Source organism: Equus przewalskii, chromosome 20 (genome assembly GCF_037783145.1).
Source record: "Equus przewalskii isolate Varuska chromosome 20, EquPr2, whole genome shotgun sequence".
Lineage (NCBI taxonomy): Eukaryota > Metazoa > Chordata > Mammalia > Perissodactyla > Equidae > Equus > Equus przewalskii.
In genome coordinates, this window is record NC_091850.1 from 1,442,387 (window position 1) to 1,462,998 (window position 20,612).

The 20,612-nt window shown below is 53.4% G+C and overlaps 1 protein-coding gene and 1 long non-coding RNA gene across 3 annotated transcripts; one reads left to right on the forward strand and one right to left on the reverse strand.

Moving 5' to 3' along the window:
* Positions 1-1,506: 1,506 nt before the first annotated feature.
* On the reverse strand, positions 1,507-3,273 carry LOC139077773 (uncharacterized). The gene is made up of 2 exons (XR_011530226.1): positions 3,036-3,273; positions 1,507-2,193 (listed from the first exon to the last, which is right to left on the reverse strand). It is a non-coding gene; the product is annotated as an uncharacterized lncRNA (long non-coding RNA).
* HSH2D (hematopoietic SH2 domain containing) lies at positions 2,930-12,735 on the forward strand. Of its 2 annotated transcripts, none has more exons than XM_070586439.1 (6): positions 2,930-3,050; positions 6,338-6,481; positions 7,919-8,008; positions 9,024-9,189; positions 9,741-9,875; positions 12,050-12,735. In XM_070586439.1, the coding sequence occupies exons 1-6, from the start codon at positions 2,998-3,000 to the stop codon at positions 12,593-12,595; spliced, it is 1,134 nt and encodes a 377-aa protein (XP_070442540.1). In that variant the 5' UTR covers positions 2,930-2,997; the 3' UTR covers positions 12,596-12,735. The 2 variants fall into 2 exon arrangements, with proteins under 2 accessions (XP_070442540.1, XP_070442541.1); XM_070586440.1 differs by lacking the exon at positions 2,930-3,050 and adding an exon at positions 4,015-4,136.
* The last annotated feature ends 7,877 nt before the right edge of the window (positions 12,736-20,612 follow it).

Consider the following 20,612-nt stretch of genomic DNA (forward strand, 5'->3'; position numbering starts at 1 on the left):
AGGGTGTTTTCAGGGTATCCATAGGAAATCGGAATCAGATGGTGTCACCCCCAGCTCCCTCTTGTACTTAAATACAACTCACGCCCTCACCGTGCGTGCCGGTGTGCTGGGCCCCAGCCTGCCTCCTCTCTTTTCTCTGAGCATCCTCCCATGGACCACCCCACTCCAGCCCCACTCCTGCCTTACTACTTTCCCCCATACTCATCCCTGTCCCAGGGCCTTTGCACTGGCTGCACCCTCTGTCTGGCAGTCCTCTGAATTTACACACCCCACTGGTCCATCAGGTCGTGACATCCAGGGCCACCTATGCAGAGACCTCCCCCAACCACTTCCCTCTCTCCTCCCACCTCAACTTCTTGGTGGCGTTTATCAGAAGTCACTTGTTCTCATGGCCAACTCTGGGTGCCCCCTCAGCACATAAGCTCCGTGAGGACAGGGGCTTTGCTGTGTGTTCCTGCGTGGCCTGCGCCTGTAAATGAATGGAGACACACATGGCTTCCAGGGGTGGGCAGGGAGGGGCTCACCTCCTCCCTCCTCCACATCCCAGAGGGCAGCTCTCATCCCAGGCTTCTGCCTCTGGGCCCCAAACCTCAGCAAGGAGAGGGCAATGCAACTCAGAGGGGCTTGGGAGCCCTGCCATACACTCCTTTCCCCTGCTGGGCTTAGGGGCCTGCCCTGGGCGTCCCCGGCCTAGCTGCCATCAGCGTCTCTGGGGAGCTTTGTCACGGTCCCGTCCCCAGGACCTCCGGCCCCTGCTCCAGGAGGGCCCTGAATCTTGCTCTAAAACTCAGAGTGCCCAGTGATGCCTGGAAAATGGCCGCTTTAGAAGACCTCCGCTTTCTTTCCACTCCTCCCTGGAACCGCAGAATTCAGAGAAAGTGATGGCTAATGGCCATAAATAGCAAACGCTGGTTGGGCAGCCCCCTACATTCCCCCCTACCCCCCCCTTCCCAGCCCCATGCCTGGCTTGCTGCTGGGCCCTTCACAGGTCCTGGGTCAGAGGGAGCTGCCTGGGCTCCAGTCCCAGCCTGGCCTCAGACCCAGGGCTCAGCACAGCTGAGTGCTGAGCCTCAGTTCCCTCCTGTGTCAAATGGGCGTGGTCATAGTTCCCACCTCACAGGATGGCTGTGAAGAGCCCAAGGCTGAGCCGAGAGAGATTAGCAGCTGTCAACATCCTCCTCCTCAATAACATTGTCACCATCATTATCAGCATTAGCGTTAGCCTCCTTGTTCGTGTTGTGCCCCTAAAGAAGACTTCACTTCCCTTTTCTCATCTTGTCTCTAAGGGGGAACAAGTCATCCAAAAAGCTGACAGCTTCGAGCGGTGAGCGTTCCGTGCCGCAGCCGGGCAGGCGGAGCCCTCCAGGTCCTCAGTCCCACCTTGATTACACCCAGCCTCTCGCTCAGTCACCAGGTTTCCTTGTTCTAAGGACTCTGATGGGGTGGTGGGCAGGGAAGGGGCTGCTCAGCCATTGGCCCCTTGTGCTGAGAGAGGTGACACTGTGGCTTTTTTTTATATAATAGCTTTATTGAAATATAATTGACACACCATACAATTCACCCACGAAAGTGTGCAATTCAGTGGATTTTAGTAATTTGCAGTGTTGTGCAACCATTGCCACAGTCAATTTAGAACACTCTCATCACCCCGTCCCCATGAGCAGTCCTCCTCCCCTCCCCAGCCCATGGCCACCACCCGTCTGCTTTCTGTCTGTGGATCTGTCTGTTCTGGACGTTTCCTACACATGGAATCACGCACTGTGTGGCCCTCTGTGTCTGGCTTCTCTCACTCAGCATCACGTCTTGGAGATCCATCATATTGTACCTATGTCAGTGCTTCGTCCTTTTTATGGCTGGGTGCACGTTTTTTATCTCTCCATTCGTTGACGGATGTCTGGGCTGTCTCCACCTTTTGGACTCCTTGGCTGTGGTCTGCTCCTCAAGGTGCCGAGTTCATCCCCAACCCAGGACCTTTGGCTTGCTGTCTCCTCTTCCACTAGCCTTTCCTGCATGTGGCCCTGTGTGTCATCTGTCTCCCCAGGGACTGCAGGCCCCAGCAGGGCAGGGACAGTGCCCCTCTTGTCTTCTGCTTCATCTCCAGCATCTGGCGTGGTGCCCACAGCTGGAGCTCAACCAATGTTTGTGGCGTGAATAAATGAGTGCGTGAACCAATAGAATGGAGGCCCTGTAGGACTATAGAACCGAAAAGTTGCATGAAGCCCGGCGTTGGCAGAGCCTGACGCCCCACCCTGACAGCTATGGCCCCAGCATATCCCCAGGGCTGAGACAGCACTGTGGTCACCCACCCCGAGAGCCACACCCCACGGGGCTGTGAAAGTCCTGCTAACTAGCTGAGCCTCAGGTTGAAGCCCAACCCTGATCTAGAGGGGCCGGGGCTGACTCGGGGGGTCGGCCTTGGAGTCCCAGCCCCCATCTCCCTGCTGGTCCCCTTCCGGAAGTTCCAGGGGGGCTGTCGGTTGGAGGGCTGTGGTCACCACAGGATGGGGGCGAGTCTGTGGTGACCTTCTCAGGGGAGGACGTTCGTCTGTGGGAGGCCACATCCCCCAAGCAGGTCAGGGCAGTCGGGGCAGCGCTCTGCGGTGGAGCCTCAGGGGGCCGGCCCGGGTGGGCGGAGACGCCCCATGTGTCTGGAGCCTGAGCGCCACACACAGGTGGCCCTCGCTGGCCAGGCTTTCTAAGTGACAAGGGTCTCGGGTACTCTGGTCCCCTCCCCAGCAGCATTGCTCCTCGTCATCGAGGCTGGGAGGCGGCCCACGGCACAGTGGAAGGCCTGGAGGATCAGAGAGGCTCAGCGAGCGCCGCAGGCAGCCCAGCCCGTGAGGCCTGGAGCCCGAGCCAGGTACATGGGCCTCAGATGAGTCACAGTGCCGAGTCCTGGTGTTGCTACTCCTGACGGCCCGTGCTGAGTGCAAGAAGGTTGCCTCTCCTGTCACCCTCCCGTGACTGGGGAGTGCTACTAGTCTGCCCACTTCACAGATGAGGAAACTGAGGCCCAGAGAGGCAGAGCAACTCACCCAAGGCCACACGGGGTGAGTGACAAGACGAGTTCCCTGTGTCTTCTGCTTGGGCCTCGTTGACCTGCAGACTCCAGATAAGGCCGCGCCCCCCGCTCTCGGGAGCAGGGGGCTGTGGGGGTGCCCAGCTGGAGCCTGCAGTGGGGGCTCTCAGGATGGGCTGGGCCGGGGAGATAGGCCCGCAGGGAGCCCCAGCTCAGCCGTGAGGGTCCAGGCCACTTCTGCCCGGGCGGAGGAGGAAGTGGTTTTGTCTGACCGCTGGGGCAGGGGGAGGGGAGTCAGCCAGCGCACATCTGGGGCCCACAGGTCCCCATGCTCAGGGCCAGCACTGTGGAGGGGCCACCAAAACGTTTGAGTTTTTTAAAATCAGAAGAAAAAAATGAATCCAATAATAATGAATATACAATAATGAATCTAGCCTGGACTACCCTCGTCCTGATGCTTATACAGTTATAAACCACAATTTAAATGTGATGTTTTTTTCTACAGAGGAATTCATGACGTGGCCCTGTGCACACAGTGAGGCCCCAGCCTGTCCAGGCTCCATCCTGCCTCAGGGCCCTTGCGCATGCTCTTCCCTCCACCTAGAGCACACTTCCTGCACCCCATCAATCAAGTTGACTCCTACCTGCCCAGCTGCCCCTCCTCCAGATCATCTAGCCCCTCTGGGGGTTTTTGAACTCCAGTCCCCCCTTCCTGATAGGCTGTCATCTGAAACAGCAACCTTAATAGTTTCTCACTCCTCTTCATTGCTCGCTAGACTGGACATGCCAGGAGGGCAGGGCCTGCATCTGTCTTGGGGTCACCTCTCTGTCTTCTGAGGACCTGGCATACAACAGGCACTCCATAAAGGCTTGTTGATGTCTAGGTGCAGCCAGGGTGCTCCTCCACCTGCAGCCCAACCGCTTTATTGGACTGCAGACAGAGGGCGACTGGGGCTGTCCCGGTCCCACCCCCGGGGCTCACCTGCTTAAGAAAACAGGAACCTCCCTGGGGCAGCGCCCCGCCCTGCTGACGTGCAGACCCTGAACCGAAACCCAGGCTCCTGCAGGCACCGAGCACAGCCAGGGCCAGGGCCTCGGCCGCCCAGGGGTCTGCCAGGTACGTGCCCCAGGGGGACCCTCCATCAGCCGCGGCCCACCTCCGGCTGCCCTGCTTGGCCTCCAAGAGCCTCAGCCCCATCCTAGCGCTCGAGAAGACGGAGCATGGGCCCCTGGCCCGGGAGGGATGGGCTGGCGGGGACCAGAGGAGCTTGAGGCGTTTTCCGGGGGCACTGGGAGGTGACCACTGGAAGGGGAGCTGGGCTGGGGAAAGGACGTGCCAGGCAGGGGAACAGCATGTGCAGAGGCGGGGAGGGGAGAGAGCTGAGTCAGTTTTGGGTAGAGAGCGAGGATGTCCTTAGGCTGGAATGTGGCAGCCAAGGAGGCCAGGGAGGCCCCGGGCCGGGGTCGGGAGTCTGAAACGTGGTGAGGTTCGTGCCTCAGCAGTTAGGACAGTTATTCATGTCTATTCAAGAAGAGGTGTTATTTATCAGCAAACTCCCTGCACCCTCCTCTGTGCCCGCCCCATGCCAGGCGATGCTGGGGACTCAGAAAGGTCCAAAAGAACCTAGCCCTGGGCCCGGGCCCCAGGGCCCCAAATATGGAGCAGACAGAGCCAGACACAGGCGTTCCAGCTCCGTGAGATAAGGCTAGGCCAGAGGCAGGAACGGTGGGGAAGGTGGGGGACAGAGAAGGGTGCCAGGGCTTTGTCTAGGGGAAGAGGCAGGAAAGCTGCGTGGAGGGGGAAGTATTTTTGTTGAGTCTTGAAGGATATGTAGGCGTTCTCCCAGGTAGAAAAAAGAAGTCTGTAAACATTACCCCATGCTTGGTCACAACTGGATTCATGAATATTTATCATATACTTATACAGTGCCTAGCTCTGTAGCAGCTATACTTTCCTAGGTTAAATATCATCATTATCCCCAAATTGCAGATGAAAATACAGGCACAGAGAGGTTAAGTGACTTGCCCAAGGTCACACGGTGGCTAAGTGGGGGAGCTAGGGCTTGAGCCCAGGCTGTCTGGCTCCAATTCCAGACTCTTGATTGCTGTGTCACCCTCCTTTATTAGACATTTCTTAGTGGATCTATTTAAGTTTCCTTGCCACAGAATCCCCTGGGGCCGCTCCCCAGGGCGTGCTTGCGTCTGTCTTCCGGCAGGAGAAAGTCAGTGTTGACTGAGGTTGTCCACACACCCCCTCCCTGTGGAAACAGCCTGGGAACAGCGACTTTCTGCGATATTGAAATATTAGCCAGGCCAGGGGGGGACCGAGCTTCAATTCAGAGAGCATCAAGGGTGAGAGTGAGGGGTTGTGAGTGGACAGTCCAGCTGGGCACGAGCCCTGTGCTGGTGAAACCCTGACCTGATACTGTTCCGCCGTTCCGCGCTGTTTTCTCTCTCTCTGTCCGCCTCCCTGCCATTGGCTCACAAGGTCCAGTGGCACCTTGGGCTTAAAACTGTTGAGGACACGTGTGAATTAGCGTCGCACCTGACACGTTACAGGTGTGCCCTCAGTGGCCACCAGGCCAGCCCGGTGGCCAGTTAAGTTCACATGCTCTGCTTTGGTGGCCCGGGGTTCCCTGGCCCGAATCCCGGGTGCAGACATGGCTCCACTTGGCACGCCATGCTGTGGCAGGCGTCCCACATATAAAGTAGAGGAAGATGGGCACAGATGTTAGCTCAGGGCCAGTCTTCCTCAGCAAAAAGAGGAGGATTGGCAGCAGTTAGCTCAGGACTAATCTTCCTCAAAAAAAAAAAAGAGTGAAAATCGGAGTAAGTGGCCACCACGTGTGGTGACATTGGTGGCAGAAGCAACCGTTTGGGGCCACCTCTCTCTAGTGTGTGACGAACCCGTGGCAACCCTCTGTGGTGCCTGCTGTGTGTCAGCCGTCTCTCTCACTCACGGACCATTTTGCCATCTCCACAAGCCTCCAGGGACCTTGATGGTTACTTAATATTTAGATAAACTCAGTTCTTAAACTTCAAAGCATGCATCTACACAGGGGCTTCTTGCCACTTGCAGAATGGCCTAAGGATAAAGGGAAAGGGAGCAGCCTTGGAGAATGTTTGGGAGGAGTCCACGAATGAAGGTGTGTCAAGTGCCAGTGGATAGTAGCTGCTCACGAAACACAAGCCAGTTTCAAGCCCGTTGCTCTGAGCAGCCTGGAGGGCTTCTCAAAGGAGGAGGCACAGGGAGCCGCAAAAGTAGAGCAAAGCTGGGGGTAGACCAGCCTTGACCGTCTCTCCTCCCTCCCGCCCCAGGTCTCCCCCACAGGAAGCCATGACCGAGGCCAGCAAGCTGCCCCCGCCGCTGCCCCCACGACTCGACTGGTTCGTGCAGACGCAAGTGGACCAGCTGGCCCAAGGAGGGGTCCCCACGTGGTTCCATGGTGCCATCTCGAGAGAGTGAGGACACACCCACACCTTCTGCCCTGCCCTTCACCCTCTTTCCTTGTCTACCTCCCCCGCCCCAGGCAGGTTTTCACTGCAGAATCTGAGCTCAGCTCAGCTCAGTGTGTGAAGAGCATGAAAAGGGCTGTGGAATCCTGGGCTTGAATCCTGCCTCCTTGCTGCGTGACCTCGGGCAAGTTACTTCCCCTGTCTGGACCTCAGCTTTCTCTATACAAGTGATCTGGCAGGCCCTCGCCCGCGTTCAGCGACGCCAGGCATCACCAGTCAGTGATGGCAGGATGCAGCCTCAGAATCCTTCTTAACACAGTGCCCCAAACAGCTGCCCTCTATCCATCAGGAGTATAACCAGCATCACTTTCTGCATCAGACTGGGCTCTGAGGACATGAACAAACTCACCTAGTTAGTCACCACAAGGGCCTGGCTCTAAACAACTGGAGAAAAGAACATTTACTGCCCCTTTCTGCATGGGGGAAATAGAGAAAACATCGTGAAAGCCACGGAGAGGAGGAGCAGGCGTGTCTCTGAGTTCTGGGGCACACCGACAGAAACAGAACGTGAGCCGCACGTTGCGGTCTTAATTTTTCAGTAGCTGTGGTCAAAGAAGTGCAAACAGGTGGAATTCCTTTGAATCCCATCTTTTATTTACCCCGGTGCATCATAGCCAAGACATCATCGTTTCTACACGGGATCTGTGCCACAGAGTCATTCGTGAGACGCTGCACGTGCCTTTATTTGTCTGCAGTCTTCAAAACCTGGTGTTTTGTCCCCCAAAGCCTGTCTTGATTCGGACCAGCCACGTCCCAAGCGCTCAGTAGCCACACGTGGTCAGTGGCCTCTGTGTTGGACGACGTAGCCCACAGGCCCCCATCTTATCCCACAGAAGGCCACCCTCCTCTCTGCAGCCCCCGAAGGGGTGGGAGCCGTCCCAGGGAGGAGCGGGCGAGAGAGCACTCGCCGGGCACCACCCCCACTCCGGGCCACGCGGGTCGCCTGCTCTCGCCGCGGCAGCGCTGGGCGCAGCGTTCGCTCTGCCGTGAGGAAGGCCAGCCAGGGAGCGACCCTCGCCGGACACCACACAGCTGAGAAGAGCAGAGCTGGGTTTGAGCTCAAGTGCGTCTGAGACCAGCTCCTGCTCGTGGCCTCTGACGCCCTGAGCCACCCAGATGCACCTCACTGGGGGTCCCAGGCACTGGGAAGGCGGGCAGGGGCTGTGGGAGACGGGAGGAGGTCGGGCCTGGGGTCAAGGTTGTCAGAGGCCTTCCGCCCCCTCTGGGGCGCCTCCCTGTCCCCAAAGACTGCGAGGTCTGAGCCAGCCAGGAAACAACGTGGCTGCTGCAGAGTGTGCAGTGCTGGGGCGCCTGGGGACCAGGCGTCTGGCCGGACACTGGGCAGCTGGACCTCAGCCGTCTCCCTCCTGTTGTGCCTTCCAGGAACGCCGAGACCTTGCTGGAGTCACAGCCACTGGGGTGCTTTCTCATCAGAGTCAGTCACAGCCACGTGGGCTATACGCTGTCCTACAGGTAAGGCCGGGCGAGGGGCCAGGACAGGGCCCGCAGGGCTCTGGGGCTTCCCAGGAGGGGCAGGCTGTGCTTCATACCTCAGCTTCTCCAAGAGCAACTAGTGTGGGGGTCTGGGCAGGTCTGGCTGAAGAGTGAGTGGCTGCAGGTCCAGCTGTAACCAGCAGACATGAGCCTGGGGATAAGTGAGTGAGATGGTTTGTCTGAGAACAGGGGCTGCTGGGGGCCCAAGAGTGGCTACTGCCCTTCCCCTAATCCCCTCCCCCTCCACCGTCCACTTGGCAACTCTCTGACTCCACCCCGGGGCGGGGGATGTGTTAGGAAAGCTCACGACAGTCTGGCTCCTTGGGGCCTCAAAGCTGATCTGGCATCTCAGAAGATTCAGTAGCACAAACTGCTTTTTGAAAGGACTGGAGGCCAAAGGAATGAAAAATCCAATGGCTCCCTTACAAAGTTACCTACAGTGGGAAAAACTTAGGCCTTGAGTCACACAGTCCAAGGCTTGGCTCAGCCACTTACATGCTGTGTGACCTTGGAAAAGTTACTCAACCTCCCTTAAAGTCCTCATCGCTAACATGGAATACTAAAATTAATTCAGTGTTGATGTGAGGATTAAATAAGATACAGTAAGCACATAATGAGCCATTAATAAATGTATCATTAAGAGAGCGTTTATTGAGCACCTGCTGTGTGCCAGGTATACAGCCTTAGGCTGGGGCCTGACTCAAATTTTCATTGCTATCACTGCTATTGTTAATTGACTCCTGGCAGGCGCTGTGCTAAGCTTTTTCATGCAATAGCTTGTTTTGTCTTCACAAGGACCCCTGAGGTCAGCCTTAGTGCTCCATGTTACAGATGGGGAAACTGAGGCACGGGGCTCACCTGCCCAGTGTCACATGGCTAATGAGTGGGAACCTGGGCTGTCAGGCTGCAGCCTCGGTGCTGCCAGCTCAAGGCTGGGGGGACACGGACAGAAGGAGGGAAGTGGTCTGTCCCAGCCGCGGTGCTGTCTTCACAGGGCCCAGAGCGGCTGCCGCCACTTCATGGTGAAGCTGCTGGACGATGGGAGCTGCACGATCCCCGGACAGGAGCTGGCTCATGCCTCGCTGGACGCCCTGGTCGCCTTCCACCAGCAGCAGCCCTTGCGGCCCCACGGGGAGCTGCTGACACAGCCCTGCGGGCAGGTGAGGGCACACCCGGGACTGCAGCCACCTCGAGGGGCCGAGCCCTCCCCCCCCCCCCCCCCACCGGGCTCAACTTGCTCCCAATCGCCCCCTAAGGCTCCCGTGAGTCTCTCACTGCCATGGTCCCTGCCCTTGGTCCCTGTGCCTCTGCAGCTGACGTTTATTACAACAGCCCACGTGCCAGGATAACCTTGGTGGAGCCGCCAACGCAATTCCCTTAAAGGCGCGGTGGGCGAGGTCTGGGCCCTCCCGCCAAGGGAGGACTGTTCCTTCTAGGGTGGGAGGACGCGGTCCGGGCCCTCAGCCGCCGAGGGAGGACTGTTCCTTCTAGGGTGGGAGGACGCGGTCCGGGCCCTCAGCCGCCGAGGGAGGACTGTTCCTTCTAGGGTGGGAGGACGCGGTCGGGCCCTCAGACCTGCTGTCCTGGCCCCTGCTTCCTCATCAGCGCTGTGTTTGGTGCAGCTCATGAGCCCCCACTCCCAGGTTCAGCGTCCCCAGCCCCATCCTGTCCCCCCTCCTGGGGCTGAGCTGCCTGTCCTTCTCCTCCACAGAAGGATCCGGCCTGCGTGGATTATGAGGATCTCTTCCTTTACTCCATGGCCTTGGGGGAAGAACCTGCCAGCCCCGCCCATGGCCCCAGGGAATGTCAGAATCCCCGCTCCTGTCCTGTGGCCTCACTTGAGGAGGTATGTGACTGAAAGCTGGCACTTCCCACCTAGGGTCCAGGGAGGAGCAGAGCTGGCCCCAGCTGCCACAGGAGACTTTCTAGAATGAAGGTTGGAATCTGTAGCTCTGAGCTTAAAGCCTTTCAGTGACTTTCCAAGGCCCTGAGATTAAAACCCCAAGTATCACCTCAGCTCCTCCTTCTGCCCGTCACCAGCCCCAGTCCAGCCCCTCTGCTGCCCCTTTTGTTGTTCAGATACATCAAGCTAACCACAGGAACTTTACCCGTGCTGGTGCCACCCCAGGGCCTTTGTACGTGCTGTGTGCCCTGCCCCCACAGTTCTCATGCATGGCTGCTTCTTTCAGTTCTTCAAGTGTCTCCCTCTCCAGTCTCCAGGCCTGAAGTTGGCCCCCTGCATTCTCTATCACATTCCCCTGTTTATTCACGGCAGAGCACTTTGCACAGTTTGAAGTCTTGTTTATTTATGGGTTTCATGTTTCCTGACTGCCTCCCCCGTCAGACTGTGGGCTCTGGGAGGCCTCGCAATGTGTCGGCTGCTTCGCCTCTGCTTCTCCTGCCCTCGGAGAGGACCTGGCACATTGAAGGTGCTCAGCCAATGAATCCGGGGAGGAGAGGAATGAGTCAGTGAGTGACCCCAGCTCCTCAGGGCTGATCGGGCCCCTAGGTCATGGCCTAAGTGCCCTCCAGGCCCTCCGCACAGCATGGAAGTTCGGACAGTAATGGAAATGAAACAGACTCATGTGACAGGCATTGGCAGTTTGGGGGCGAACAGACAGGGCAGATCTCCTGGAGGAGGTGGCATAGCTCTGGGACATGCAGGGTGAGGAGGAGCCAAACACACTCACAGATTTAGGCAGAGCATTCCAGGCAGAGGGAAGGGCACGTGCAAAGGTCCTGAGGCTTAGTGTGCTTGAAAAACAGAAGAACAACAAAAGCCAGTGTGTGGACGGAATGGAGTGAGTGAAAAGGAGATTGTTGGGAGGTGAGGGGCCAGGGTCTGCAGGGGCCAATCGAGCAGGGCCTCAGGGCCAGAGTGAGGAGCTGGGGCTCTGTTCCAGGTGTGCCAGGAGCCACGGGAGTGTGAGAGCGTGGTCAGATTGAGGGGCTTAAATGCTCCCTGTGGCTGCTGGCTGCAGAAGAGGGTGTCTGTGGGCAGTGGTGGAGGTGGCAGGAAGGAGGCAGGGACAGCATCCAGGTGGGAGGGACCAGAAAGGGCGCCCTGAGGGTGCAGAAGGAAGTGGATATTTGGGAGCTTGCTGGCTTGGAGGCGGAGGATGGGAGGGAGAGGGACGCTGTCATGGCCTGAGCCCCCGGTCCTCCATTATTTGGGAGATGACCACTACAGGAGCAGGGAAGCGGGGCAGGAAGAGAGGGCCTCCTGTGGAGGGCGTGCTAATGAGCTGGCTGCCGGGCCTCAGGCTCCCGGGGAGGGCTGGGACTCCGCGGGGCTGCTCTCCAGTTGTCCCGCCTCAGGGCGAGGGGGCTCGGGGACTTATCCTCCAGCTGCCACGGTCACTGGGCAGCTGCTGTTCCTGGGAGATTTTAATTCTCTGGCACTGCTGGGCTGCAATGTGCGGACACAGTGGGCTCTGGTGGCCAGAGAAGGCCCCAGGGCAGAGTCCAGGTGCTGGCACTCGGGAGTGGAGCTGCAGGCACTGAAGTGCTCAGGGCACAGAGGACGCGGGCAGGGCAGGGACAGGACCTGCCACAAATGACACCCAAGGTTTTGGCCTGAACAACCAGGTAGATCAGGGGTCAGCACACTGTGGCCCAAGGGCCACGTCCGGCTGCCGCCTGTTCCTGTATGGCCCGCGGGCTCAGCATGCGCTAATGTTATTGAATAGTTAAAAAAAGCCCAGGAAAAATCTATTCCATGACCCATGAAAATTGGAGGAAACTCAGGCTTCTGTGTCCATAGCTTTACCGACCGCGCTCGCTCGTGCGCAGCGGCTGTCTGGCCCCCACGCAGAAAGCCCTGCGCTCTAGCCCTTACAGACACCGTTCCCTGGCCTGGGGGACAGGCAGCCGCTTCCCAAGAGAAGGACGGGCCAGAGGCTCCCTCGGGGACGTTTCTCAGCCACAGGGCATCTGGGGGGAACCAGGTCCCCATTCCTGGGGCAGCGTCCAAGCTTTGCTGGGCAGGCTGGCCCGGGTCTCACCCCATCTCCGTTTCAGGCCTCCGCAAAGCCGGTCCTGCTCCGTGGGGCCCAGCAAAGGCAGCCAGAGGCAGAGCCGACCCGCGCGCCCCCCGAGGCGGCCGCTTCCTCCCACCCCCAGAGGACCCCTCTGGAGAAGGCCTGCCGGAAGCTCTGGAGGAACCTCAAGACAGTCCCCGAGACGGGCAGGAAGGTCCAGCAGCAGCTGAAAGCCCAGCTGGCGGCCACAAGCCTGTCGTCGGTCTGGGACACCGGGCGACCCGCAGGGACCCGCAGCTCAGGGGCCCGGGCGGGCGGCGCGGCCGGGGAGGAGGACGACGGCCCGGACCCATCTGTGTCCACGTGGCTCACAAGCCCCGCACAACCCCAGGCTCCCAGAGACAGAGACGGCTCGTCCGGGAGGTCGGCCAGCTGGAGCAAAGCGACCTCAGGGGCCAGGGGCTGGCACCAAGTGGTCATGAGGGCCCTGTCCCAACCAGAGCCCAGGGGCTCGGCAGAGCCCCAGAAGGACTGGCTCCCGGAGGAGTACCGCCCCCCACCGCCCTTCGCCCCTGGGTACTGCTAGAGAACAGCTCGCCTGGCTCTGGGGCCCGGGCCCCCGGGGCTGCTCGCACCCGGACCCCTCGCTCTCTGCCACTGCCCCCAGCCCTGAGGAACCTCAGAAATGCAATAAAGACACTGCCTGGTCTGGGCCTGCAGTGGTCAGCGGGCGCCTGGTTATTTGAGGAAGAACGAGACTACCAGCCGGCTGCAGCACTGGTCTGGGGCGCCAGGCCTGCCACATTTGTGATTTCCTTCAGGCCTCTGAGCCGGCCCGTTAGGTAGGCTCATCCTGCACATTTTAAAGAAGAGACCGGGGTTCAGAGAGGAGGAGTGGCGTGGCCAAGGTCACATGGCTATGTGGTGTCAGCACCAGGATTTGAAGCTGGGTCTCTTCCAGCCCTTTCCCTGCATGCCCTGCGCCCAGGCTCAACCCCAAGTGCCCCCCTACAGGCAGGGCTGTGCACACCTCCCTGGGGTCTCACGCAGATGACGGCCATGAGACTCTGGGAGGGGGCCGGCATGCAGGAAGCACCCCGACCCCTGTCAGCTTGAGGAGCAGCATGTGAGTCCCTTTCTCTCATAAAGGGAGAGGTGGCCCAGGACCATGATTGGGGTGTGCTCTCGAGGGAGTCCTGGGTCACAGGGCTGTGTGACCTTTGGCAAGTCACTAGACATCTCTGGGCCTGTTTCCTCATCTTGAAAGTGGGGAGAAGAGCAGTCCCTCTTTCTCTGGACGAACCTGCAGGTTGCATGTAAGACCAGGGCTTTGGCACACAGTAGGTGCTTAATAAATGGTGGTTAGGGTGGGAGTGGTGCTCTAGAACCATGCACAGTGGAGGTGTGTGTCAAGGTCCCTGAGGGCTGGCTCGGCTGCAGGGATGACCTTGGATTGACTGGGGCCACAGACAGGGTGCCCAGGATGACCGCATGTGGACTGGGCCTGGGGCCTCTTGGGTGAGGTGGGCCTGGGCTCAGGTTGGCCTCTGCAGCCGACTTAAGGTGCAGCCTTGGGCCAGTCACTCTGTTCCCTCTGAATGAAGCCTGACGGCTCCTCGGCCAATGCTGCTGGGACGCCATCGGCAGCCAATGCGATGGCAGAGAGACAGGCGCTTCATAAACTGTAAGGCACTGCGCCAGCCTCAGTGAATGTCACTCCCACCCCCACACCCCCCAGCGGTTGTAGTGAATCAGCAGGGAGTTAAAGCTTCAGTCCCCTTGAGGAGTTCAGGGACCGAGGCAAAGAGGGGCCTCGCGCAGTGGTGGCAGGGCTTGGCCTTGGGGGTCCTGGGGTGGGGCAGCATGGGCCTGGTCTCTGCCCCGCAGTGGAGAGAAATCTGGAAGTCAGCCCCTTCCCTGTCTAAATGGGGCCCAGAGCGGGTGCAGTCACCCCCAGGGTCCCAGGGCGAGGACGGGGGTGGGAGCTCAGGCCTCCTTGGCCCAGCCCCAGCTTTAAGATGGAAAACACGGGAGGCGGGACCAAGATGGCAGAGTGAGTAGTCTTCTTTGTCTCTCCCCCTTCAAATCTACAACTATTTGGACATTCACCGGTTAACAAAGGATATCCATATAGCATCTCAAGACGCCTGAGAGGGGCTGGCCCCGTGGCCGAGTGGTTAAGTTCGCGCGCTCCGCTGCAGGCGGCCCAGTGTTTGGTTCGAATCCTGGGCGCGGACAAGGCACAGCTCATGAAACCACGCTGAGGCAGCGTCCCACATGCCACAACTAGAAGGACTCACAACTAAGAATATACAACTATGTACCGGGGGGCTTTGGGGAGAAAAAGGAAAACAATTAAAAAAAAAAAAAGATGCCTGAGAGACTCGTGCTGCTATACATCGGAAGGTGGACGGACTTCCCCCTGGGAAGAGGTGGAGATAGGTGAAAACTCTCTGACCCCCGACCCCCAGACAGCCTAGCACCTGCAAGCGACTTTCCTCCAGCGGACTCCCCCATAACATCGTCACGCACCAAGGGTGGGAGTGTGCGTGCACCAGCAGAGTGATGGTGGAAACAGGTAATTACAGCCCTAGCTAAGCCCCCCGCGATTACACCTAAGCCCAGGGGGAAACTCCAGGGTCCCGCAGCTGCCGGCAGGGAAAGCCTCTACTCGCCATTAGCGGGGAGGCCCCGCCCAGCATTCAGAACGCCGGGAAGCTCCCAAAGACCGGAATCCACGGCAGCGCACCAGCCCGCCAGCTGCTACCGGGCCCACAGACTCTGGCCGTGTCCCAGACAGGGCAAGGGGCTCCCAGAGATTCCGTGGGAGTGGTCTGGGGCTGGGTGGAGCTCCAGCGGAACGGCTACGTGGCCCAGGGGGAACTCCAGGTTCCCACAGCAACCTCAGCAAAAGCCTCTACATAGCACTAGTGGAGAGGCCCCGACCGGCAATCACAAGGCTGGAAGGCCCTGGGGCAAAAGTAGCACAGCGAGGTGAGCTAACCACAGAATGCAGGAGATGCCCATAGCTCTGCTGGGACCTATAGTGGACAAGTGAGATCTTGTAGGCTCTGACAGTGACAGAGCTGCGAATATAGGTGATCCTGCTCCCACTGCTGGGAAAGCCCACAACACCACTGCAGACCCTAAGGAGGGAGCACATCTAGGTGGTCTGCAACAGTAGGCACCAGCAGCCCGAAGCCCCCTTGCAACTTCCGCAACAGCTGAAGAGGGACCCCACAGGGCCACTGTGACTACGAGGAGGGGCCCAGGCCCAGTTAGCAATAGCTGACAGTGTTCCTGGTCGGTGCAGTCTAAACAGCTGCTCCCCACCCCCCACAGCAGTAGAAACAAGTGGAAGCAGTAACTAAACTCTATGTCTATGTGGTGGCACAAATCCATGCTATCAAGCAGTATGAAAAAATATATGAAATCTCCAGAACAGAAGGAAGATGACAAATACCCAGAAAACAATCCCAAAGACAATGAAATCTATAACCTAAATGACAATGATTTCAAAACAGCCATTATTTAAAAACTCAATGAGTTAAAAGAGAATTCAGATAGACAGCTCAATGAGTTCAGGAGCTATGTCACAAAAGAGCTTGACACTATAAAGAAGAACCAATTAGAAATACTGGAGATGAATAACACAATGGAGGAGATTAAGAAAAATCTGGACTCTCTGAACAGTAGGGTTGATAATATGGAGGACAGAATTATCAATTTGGAGGATAGGAATATAGAAATGCTGCAGACAGAGGAGGAGAGAGAACTAAGACTAAAAAGAAATGAAGAAACTCTCCAAGAATTATCTGACTCAATTAGGAAATGCAACATAAGAATTATAGGTATCCCAGAGGGAGAAGGTATCCCAGAAGGAGAAGGGGGCAGAAAGCCTGTTCAAAGAAATAATGGCTGAGAACTTTCCAAACTTGGGGAGAGAGATGGAACTTCATGCAACAGAAGCCAATAGATCTCCAAACTTTATTAATGTAAGAAGACCAACCCCAAGGCATATAGTAGTGAAGCTTGCAAAAGTCAATGACAAAGAGAAAATACTAAGGGCAGCCAGGCAGAAGAAAATAACTTACAAAGGAACCCCAATAAGGCTATCAGCAGATTTCTCAGGAGATACCTTACAGGATAGAAGAGATTGGAATGAAATATTCAAAACTCTGAAGGACAAAAACCTGCAGCCAAGAATACTCTACCCAGAGAAAATATCCTTCAAATGCGATGGAGAAATACAAACTTTCCCAGATAAACAAAAGTTAAGGGAGTTCATTGCCACAAGACCTCCTCTTCAAGAAATGTTCAGGAAGAACCTTATACCTGAAAAATCAAAAAAAGGAAAGGGGTTACAAGATTCAGAACAAAGGAGATAAGCAGAAGGACGATAACAGAAAGTAGCAGCTCTCCATCAGAGCAGGTTAGCAAAAGTTAAATAAAACATTAAAGATAAACGGAACAGAAACACCAAGAATAAATATAACCTAGTCACTTTAACCACAAACTCACAACACTAAAACGAAGAGGAAAAAAAATCTGACAATAACAACCTAGAAAGGAAAGAGAAAAGGGATGGAACGTTTTAATTTAAGGAAATAAGAGGCTATCAGAAAAAGAACTATCTCAACTACCAGATGTGTTATACAAACCACCTGGTAACCACTAAACAAATAACAAGAATAAAGACAGAAATTACAAATAAGAAGAAAGCCAATACAGAAATTTACCTACCTGAATTAGGAATCCAAAAATCATGGGACGAGAAACAAAGGAAATGCAAAATAACCAAAAATCAAGTGATAAAATGGCAGCAGTAAGCCCTCACATTTCAATAATCACTGTAAATGTAAATGGATTGAACTTTCCAATCAAAAGACACAGAGTGGCAGGATGGATCAAAGAACAAGATCCAACAATATGCTGCCTCCAGGAAACACACCTCAGCCCCAAAGACAAACACAGACTCAGAGTGAAGGGATGGAAGACAATACTCCAAGCTAATAAGGAACAAAAGAAAGCAGGTGTCGCCATACTTATATCAGACAAAGTAGACTTCAAAGCAAAACAGATAAAGAAAGACAAAGAGGGGCAGTATATAATGATAAAAGGGACACTCCAACAAGATGACATAACACTTATAAATATATACACACCCAACACAGGAGCACCAAAATTGGTAAAGCAACTATTAACAGAACTAAAAGGAGACATCAACAACAATACAATAATAGCAGGGGACCTCAACACCCCATTAACATCAATGGATGGATCATCCAGACAGAAAATCAACAAGGAAATTATAGAATTAGACCAGATGAACTTAATAGATATATATAGAACACTTCATCCAAAAACAGCAGGTTAAACATTCTTCTCAAGCACGCATGGAACATTCTCAAGGATAGACCATATCTTGGGAAACAAAGCAAGCATCAATAAATTCAAGAGGATTGAAATAACATCGAGCATCTTTTCTGATCATAATCCTATGAAACTAGAAATCAACTACAAGAATAAAGCTGGGAAAGGGGCAAAAATGTGGAGGCTAAACAACATGCTACTGAACAAACAATGGATTATTGAAGAAATTAAAGAAGAAATCAAATATTATCTGGAGACAAATGAAAATGAAAACACACCGTACTAAATTATTTGGGACACAGCAAAGGCAGTCCTAAGAGGGAAATTCATTGCAATACAGGCTCACCTCAAAAAACAAGAAAAATCTCACATAAACAACCTCAAACAACACCTAACAGAATTAGAAAAAGAAGAACAAACAAAGCCCAAAGTCAGTAGAAGGAGGGAAATAATAAAAATTAGAGCAGAAATAAACAATATTGAAACAAAAAAGACCACAGAAAGGATTAATGAAACAAAGAGTTGGTTCTTTGAAAAAATTAACAAAATCGATAAACCCTTAGCCAGACACACTAAGAAAAAAAGAGAGAAGACTCAAAGAAATAAAATTAGAAATGAGAGAGGCAAAATCACAACAGAGACTGAAGAAATACAAAGGATCCTAAGAGAATACTATGAAAAACTATATGCCAACAAATTGAACAACCTAGAAGAAATGGATAAATTCCTAGACTCATACAACCTCCCCAAACTGAATCAGGAAGAAATAGAGAATCTGAATAGACCAATCACAAGTAAAGAAATAGAAACAGTAATCAAAAACCTCCCCAAAAATAAGAGTCCAGGACCAGACGGCTTCTCTGGAGAAGTCTACCAAACATTCAAAGAAGATAATACCTATCCTTCTCAAACTATTCCAGAAAATTGAGGAAGATGGAGCACTCCCTAACACATTCTATGAAGCCAACATCACTCTGATCCCCAAACCTGACAAGGACAACACAAAGAAGGAAACTACAGGCCAATATCACTGATGAACATACATGCAAAAATCCTCAACAAAATTCTGACAAACTGAATACAGCAATACATCAAAAAGATTATACACCATGATCAAGTGGGATTTATACCAGGGACACAGGGATGGTTCAACATCCGCAAGTCAATCAACGTGATTCACTACATTAACAAAATGAGAAACAAAAACCACATGATCATCTCAATAGATGCAGAGAAAGCATTTGACAAGATCCAACATCCATTTATGATAAAAACCCTCAATAAAATGGGTATAGAAGGAAAGTACATCAACATAATAAAGGCCACATATGACAAACCCACAGCCAACATCATACTCAACGGACAAAAACTGAAACCCATCCCTCTGAGAACAGGAACAAGACAAGGGTGCCCACTTTCACCACTCTTATTCAACATAGTACTGGAGGTTTTGGCCAGAGCAATTCGGCAGGAAAAAGAAATAAAAGGAATCCAAATAGGCAATGAAGAAGTAAAACTCTTGCTGTTTGCAGACGACATGATCTTATATATAGAAAACCCCAAAGAATCCGTTGGAAAACTATTAGAAATAATCAACAGCTACAGCAAAGTTGCAGGGTATAAAATCAACATACATAAATCAGTAGCATTTTTATACACTAACAATGAACTAACAGGAAAAGAACTCAAGAACTCAATCCCATTCACAATCGCAACAAAAAGAATAAAATACCTTGGGATAAATTTAACCAAGGAAGTGAAAGATCTAGGCAATGAAAACTACAAGACTTTCTTGAAGGAAATTGATGAAGACATAAAGAGATGGAAAGACATTCCATGCACATGGACTGGAAGAATAAACATAGTTAAAATGTCCATACTACCTAAAGCAATCTACAGATTCAACGCTATCCCAATCAGAATCCCAATGAAACTCTTTACAGAAACTGAACAAAGAATCCTAAAATTCATACGGGGCAAGAAAAGACCCCGAATTGCTAAAGCAATCCTGAGAAAGAAGAACAAAGCTGGAGGCATCACAATCCCTGACTTCAAAACATACTACAAAGCTACAGTAATCAAAACAGCATGGTACTGGTACAAAAACAGGTGCACAGATCAATGGAACAGAACTGAAAGCCCAGAAATAAAACCACACATCTATGCACAGCTAATCTTCGACAAAGGAGCTGAGGGCATACAATGGAGAAAAGAAAGTCTCTTCAACAAATGTTGCTGGGAAAACTGGACAGCCACATGTAAAAGAATGAAAATTGACCATTCTTTTTCACCATTCACCAAAATAAACTCAAAATGGATCAAAGACCTAAAGATTAGGCCTGAAACAATAAGTCTTCTAGAAGAGAATATAGGCAGTACTCTCTTTGACATCAGTTTCAAAAGAATCTTTTCGGACACCATAACTCCTCAGATGAGGGAAACAATAGAAAGAATAAACAAATGGGACTTCATCAGACTAAAAAGCTTCTTCAAGGCAAGGGAAAACAGGATTGAAACAAAAAAACAGCCCACTAATTGGGAAAAAAATATTTACAAGTTATTTATCCAACAAAGGGTTAATCTCCATAATATATAAAGAACTCACACAGCTCAACAACAAAAAAATCAAACAACCCAATCAAAAAATGGGCAGAGGACATGAACAGACATTTCTCCAAAGAAGATATAAGGATGGCCAATAGACACATGAAAAGATGCTCATCATCACTAATCATCAGGGAAATGCAAATCAAAACTACACTAAGATATCACCTTACACCTGTTAGAATGGCAAAAATATCCAAAACCAAGAGTGACAAATGTTGGAGAGGCGGTGGAGAAAAAGGAACCCTCATACACTGTTGGTGGGAATGCAAACTGGTGCAGCCACTATGGAAAACAGTATGGAGATTTCTCAAAAAGTTAAGAATAGAAATACCTTATGACCCAGCCATCCCACTACTGGGTATCTATCCTAAGAACCTGAAATCAGCAATTCCAAAAGTCCCATGCACCCCTATGTTCATCGCAGCATTATTCACAATAGCCATGACATGGAACCAACCTAAGTGCCCAGCAACTGACGATTGGATAAAGAAGATATGGTATATATATACAATGGAATACTACTCAGCCATAAAAAAGGACAAAGTCGTCCCATTCATAACAACGTGGATAGACCTTGAGGGTATTATGTTGAGTGAAATAAGCTGGACAGAGAAAGACGAATT